General features: G+C 38.0%; 1 protein-coding gene across 1 annotated transcript; it reads right to left on the bottom strand.

The window, feature by feature from the left end:
• Window positions 1-517: 517 nt before the first annotated feature.
• On the bottom strand, window positions 518-5,172 carry LOC133984786 (galectin-3-binding protein A-like). The gene is made up of 5 exons (XM_062424261.1): window positions 5,130-5,172; window positions 3,049-3,234; window positions 2,143-2,274; window positions 1,775-2,045; window positions 518-1,550 (listed from the first exon to the last, which is right to left on the bottom strand). The coding sequence occupies exons 1-5, from the start codon at window positions 5,170-5,172 to the stop codon at window positions 518-520; spliced, it is 1,665 nt and encodes a 554-aa protein (XP_062280245.1).
• Window positions 5,173-6,333: the final 1,161 nt, after the last annotated feature.

Genomic DNA, 6,333 nt, shown 5'->3' on the forward strand with positions numbered 1-6,333 from the left:
AGAAACTAAAAGCTGATCTTTCAAGTTCTGTGTAAACTTGAGGGACTTGCAGTGAAAGCCAATCCTTAGACCGAGTTTGATGTGATCCAGAAGACCAATCCAGGATAGATAGCAGCTTCCCAATAAGGGCTGTGTAGATAAACTATCAAGTCTATCAGACAGAGAAGACCACCTAATATTTTCATGTAGGATGCAATGATGGGCGTTATAAACATCACCAGTAATAAACCTGAGAGCGGGCTTAAGACTAGAGGCAAAGGCATGGCTATTAATCACATCATCATAATGCATAACAGACAGGAGCTTCAACAGCTTCAATAATCCTTTAACTACAAAGCACAGGAAAGGTAAATCTATTTATATACAGAAGAAATTATTATATATTTGTCAACATTTGTTGACAAGATTGTCTATATAAGATTTGAATGTGAATTTATCATCTCAGCATTATCTGATATTCAGAATATTATGAATATCAGTTATGTTTTTCTTTATTCCTCTTCCTACATTATCTCTTTCACTGAGTGAAGTCAAATGCACAAAATTGAGGACGCACCACCACTTGGTAGGACAACTTGTTTGAGTGGCATGGATAGGCACGTTCGGCACTGCTTGGAACAGATACAAAATCCTGATTGTTAAATTCCTCAACATGAAAAACATACTGCCCTTCACACATTACAACAAGCATTTTTTTGTAACAAATACGTTGCTCTGTGTCTTTGGGTAAATCATTGTTCTTTTCTTGAATCTTCAAACCAATGGCTGGAAAATAAGGGCAAGAGATATTTGAACAGTCTTTATCACTGAGAAATACTTGTGTTTTCCAACGCATGCTGTTAAAAGCAAAACTGGCGCTGTTATGAACAGGTGTTTGGAAATCAGATGTCAGGGTATTGATGCGCTTCCCTTGAAGACGGTGAAACCCCAAATCCTTGTAAGAGCTGATACTTTGAGAGCTGAAGGTATAGCTCCATGGTCTGCCAGTGTAAATCCTGGCTATGTAAACATTTTGTTCTTCCCTCAGGACATTGATCAGTGTCCTAATGGGCAAGGCATTGAACTGAAACCCCTGAAACTTTCTTACATCGTACTGTGAGCCATCAAGTGTGTATAAGTTTTCAGCTGGTATCATTGGAAAACGGATGAGCTTGAAAAGGATCTCAGGAATGGTTGTGTGTCCTTGGGCTGCTGCCCATTTCTCCAGTCCATTCAGGATGACTGTTTCATTACGTACAACAAGGTCTGAGCGAGACAGAAGAGCTTTGACCAGGCCAAATGGATAATCAGTCCAGGCTGGGGAGTGCATCAGAGTCTCAAAGTTCCAAGCCAGGTAGTGAAGACAGACTTCCTGCAGTGCTTCATCATCGGTATGGACTGCATACTCATAGAAAAACTTTTGATGGTGGAGATTGATGTCCTTTGGGAGAAAAAATCGGAAAAAATGTGCTCCTTCATTGTGAATTTCTTTAAGACCCCAGTCCAGTGCCATCTTGAGAATGCAATAGGCTGAGGAAAGTGTCATCTTAATCTTTCTTGTGTAGAAGTATCTGCAACACAAACAAACTCAGCTGTTACCAACACAACAACAATTTGTCAAATGTATTCCTTTAATTTTGGAATTAGGCACCACAGTCAGTTTAATTTTGCAAAGCCAACTGAAACCCTGAAAATGAAAAATGTTTTAAAAATTCAACAGATTAGTCAAAATATAACTAAAGTTATCAATATGAAGGAAGAAAATGAGAGAGCCAGAGGTAGTTTGAACTCTTACCTGACAAAGTCATTGGCGTGTTGACTGCAGTTAAAGTCAACATCAATGCTGAGGCTGCTGAAGTCTGGCTGTGAGGTTTTGAGAAATGAGTTCAGAGAGAGGATGATCCTGTGAGCACAGATTGTCTTGACAGTGTTGTTGTCCACCACCACTGTGATGTTCAAGTCACAGTCCCATCCACTGTCAAACAGTTCTCCAAGCTGATGAGAGAGGTTTGTGTTGAGGTCCAAAGAGAACTCATTGCCGGGATCCGTGTTAATAGGTTCTGGCCCTGATAGAGATCATTACAGGGTGGTTTCAGTGTGTTGTGAAGAAAAGTTGTAGGTTTTTTTTTAGTTCAATGTCCTGCCAAAACTTGGTTGTCTTACCCTTTTCACATCTAACGCCAACATCCTCACCATGATTACAGTTATTGACTCCCCACCCACTGAATTGGCATTGATGCAGTTTTGTTTCCGTCCCATCACAGGCTAAATTATCCATCCAGATGTTGCCTTCCCCTAACACAATGAAAAATAGTCACACTTTTATCATGATATCTGTAGTATGCTGTTTTGTGAGTTTATCTGAGTTGCACAAACAATCTCACTGAGTCAGACGTCACACTTTCACAGTCAAGCAGATGTTCCTTACCACTGCCAAACGATACCAGAGCTTCTCTTGCACCTGGGAAATGTAACTGTCGACACACAACTTGGGCTTCGTTCATATCCCAGTCATCATCGCACACAGTCCCCCAATCGCCATCATGAAAGATCTCCACACGGCCCTCAAACGAGTATTGACCCCCAGCCAGCCTTATTGAATTTTCCTCTGTAGCTAAAAAAAGGTGTGACAAAAACATAACCACATTTAGGCATCTGTGTACAGTAATGTTTCTATTATCTCATGCCATGAGCTCACGTTTTGTGTGTTGGGAATTTAAATTGTGTTTTTTGATTTAATCTTCTTGTTTGCACTTGGTTGCCTTACCTTCTTTGCATCTAATGCCAACATCCTCACCATGATTACAGTTATGGTCACCCCACTCAGGTAATTGGCATTGCTGCAGGTGTGTTTCTGTCCCATCACAGACTAAACTATCCAACCAGATGTTGCCTTCCCCTAACACAGGATCATCCACACAATGAAAAATAGTCACACGTTCATTATGATAATATCTGTTGAATGCTTGTGTGCTTGTTGAATGTTTGAGTTTATCTGAGTGGCACAAACAGTTTCACTGAGTCATATGTATATTTACAATCTGGCAAAGTCAAGCATAACTTCCTTACCACTGCCAAAGGATACCAGAGCTTCCTTTGCACCTGGGAAATGTAACTGTCGACACACAACGTGGGCATTGTTCATATCCCAGCCGTCATCGCACACAGTCCCCCAAACGCCATCATGAAAGATCTCCACACGGCCCTCGTGAGAGTACTGACCCCCAGCCAGCCTAATGAAACCTTTCTCCATAGCTAAAGAGGTGTGACAAAATCAAATATTATGTTATAACCAAATTTAGGCATGTGTGTACAGTTATTGTAAAGTTTCTATTGTCTCATGCCATGAACTCATCTTGCCTCATATTTAGGCTACAGTAAAATGATTTCTTATTGCAAGTTGTGCATTGGTCAGCCCTCTCAAACGAAAGTTAATAGACCCAAATTCGTCCAGTTAGGAACTGCAAAATTTACTGTATGTAACAGATGTACTTAAAAATGAGTTCCACCTTTATTTCCATTGAGAATATTATATGTTCAAAAGAAGATAATCCAGTTATCAATTATATTCATACATTTAGAAAACCCTCTGTCTTATGTCTGTATGATGAAGATATAATAAAGACACAAATGCTGAAAGGTTTTTTGTGTTCTTGTTCATTGTTAAAATAAGCTGTGCTTAGGCTTTAATAGGATAAGCACAGTTTTACTCACCAGCAATCAAGCTGACAAAAAGGATGCAGAATAATAAGAACGTTTTTTCTTTCATTTTGTTTGCAATATACTAGGAAAAAAAGAAAAATGGGGAACATGTCAAATTTCTGTATTTAGAAATGTTTTCTTATTCTATGTTTAGCACATTTTCTGAATAGTAACCATTAACTGCTGTCTATGGACATAGCAGAGCTAAATATGGTCACTTTTATTTTATAGCTGATTTTAGGATCAATATGAATTTCAAAGACCCAGACATAACATCATGATGTGAACAACAAACAAGTTTCTTTTCAAATGAAATATATTGTAGGTATATTTTCCTACGTATAACCTAATGTGCATAACTTAATGTTATGCTGTAACTGAAATAATCCACAATAATATATATATACAGTATATACACACACACATACATATATAGTTAAAACACAAGGGATCATAGGTAGAAGTTGATGCTCATTTTCACCAGAACAAGAACACAGAAACATGGACATGGAATGACATGATGTAGTAAATGGAGCTTAATGAAATTTAAATCTCATGCATGCTCACCTTTTTCCTGGTTGTCAATGTTCAGCGGGCATAGTTTAAGTTTCAGTTGTCACCTGTCGATCACGTCTATCCAATAGCACGACACACTTTCATCTGTGGCCTATCATCATTCTAGTTGTCTTTTTAAATATGTCTCACTCTCTAGGCTCTAGTCTAGCATCTAGCACACCATCTCCACCCAGTCACCGCAGGATCAGCAGTCCCATCACTTCATTGGCCATTATTCTCATCTGATTTCATCAGCCTCCACCTCCAACAGTGTCTGGACTCCATGGGTGGATCTATGTTGCGGCTGCTTTGGGATGATGTCCTTGTGGAGTTCAAGCACCAAAGTCTAATGATTATCATTTTTTGTTATTCATATAATAAAAATTATTTTCTCATTCACTTGTCTCTAGATTTAAATTGAAAGATAGACTGAAAATGACAAGCTCATTTCACAGGATGTACTTATTATGTAAACATATAAATCAGTTCTCTCTTAATGAACACAGTTGAGGTTAAATATTTTGTGGAACAGATACTGAGTGTCCAGACTGTGGTGGAGAACTTCAGCAAAATTTTGCTTGGAAAGCAGTTTGTGTGTCAGGCAACAACAAAGTGGAAGTAAACAAAACAAAACAAAACTGAACAAATGTTAATTTAAAGAAAACTTTTTAAATCATATAAATTCAATGCTGCATCATCATCAGGTAGACCTTTTCCTGACGTTTTGTTGTGCACCATAGAAAAGCCAGCTTAAAGCCACTCTCAACAATGGATGTTTGGCAAGCAATGCAGGACAACCAGCACATTGGTCCATTAATACAGTTTGAATTCACAAATACAAAACAAAATCACCAGAACATCAAATAAGAGCCCTGACTAACCAGAGTAAATACCTTTTATGCAGATGTTGGAGACTCCACCTCGACAGTACGGCATCTTCTGTTACCATGTGACCATGAATCCCAAAAGCAAAGAAAAGCATACCAGCTATCCCCACTGCAGGTACAGACAGAGAGGAAGAGGATGATGAAGAAGAATGTTGATTCTTCCTTGAGTGGCTTGCAGCCTTCATCATAACCCTGATGAAGGCTGCAAGCAGAGACATGTTGATCTAACTGTCAAGTTGTTCAGTAAATAGTGGTGTGTTGCTAAAGTGTTGACCTTTTCAAACTATCTTCCCTTCTCAATCACCTTGTAAGTAGGTCAGGTTGTGCTGGAAACCCCTAGATTGAAGTTTATGCACATGCCAGTACAATAAATTAGAGTTTAAACATGGGGGGCATCAAACATGGACAGAATTCAATATATGGAAAAAGGATCTGAGACCGACTGAAAATGACACACTGGTACATTTCATAGGATGTGGTACATTAAAAAAATACATGTCTGCTGTCTATTAATGGACACAGTGGAGGAAGTTAAATATTTTTTGGTAGAGATACTAACCGCCAGACTGTGGTGGAGAGCTTCAGCAAAATACTGACATGAAAGCGGTTTATGTTTCAGGCAACAACAAAAATAAGTCGCAAGCAAAACTGAGCAAATGTTAATTTGAAGAAAACTATTTTTAATCAGATACATTCAATGTTAATTTATCATCAGTTCTTCATCAGGTGAACCCTTTTGTGACTTCTTATTAAACAGTTTCACTTTTTCTGATTTGTGATTTGCTTTGTCAGATGAATGCAATCAAATACTTACAGATTTACATGGAAACACATAAAGCCCATATAAAATTGACTTGAATGAATGAACTAGAATGAAGATATACAGAGAAATATAACAAACAGGAGGGTGAACAAAATGCAAAAAGATTTACAATATCGTAGCAAATCGACCTGTTGTTGTGGTAGGTCAATAAATTAGAGAAAAAAGTTTTTAATTTGTGGAATAAAGGGTGCAGTTTTAAAATTGTTAGAATGAAATGCAAAGAAGTTACAGAAATTCATGTGTGGAATTCAATTATTAGTATTAAACCAACAAGAGAAAAGAATGGAAATAGTTTTTAAAAAGTAACCCAATGAATAGCAAAATATTTATAAATCTGCCGTGGAGATGGCTAAAAAGCTGTCCTCATTCTCTGTTTTCAAGCTGTGT

The sequence above is a fragment of the Scomber scombrus genome, chromosome 8, assembly GCF_963691925.1.
Source record: "Scomber scombrus chromosome 8, fScoSco1.1, whole genome shotgun sequence".
In the NCBI taxonomy this organism is placed as follows: domain Eukaryota; kingdom Metazoa; phylum Chordata; class Actinopteri; order Scombriformes; family Scombridae; genus Scomber; species Scomber scombrus.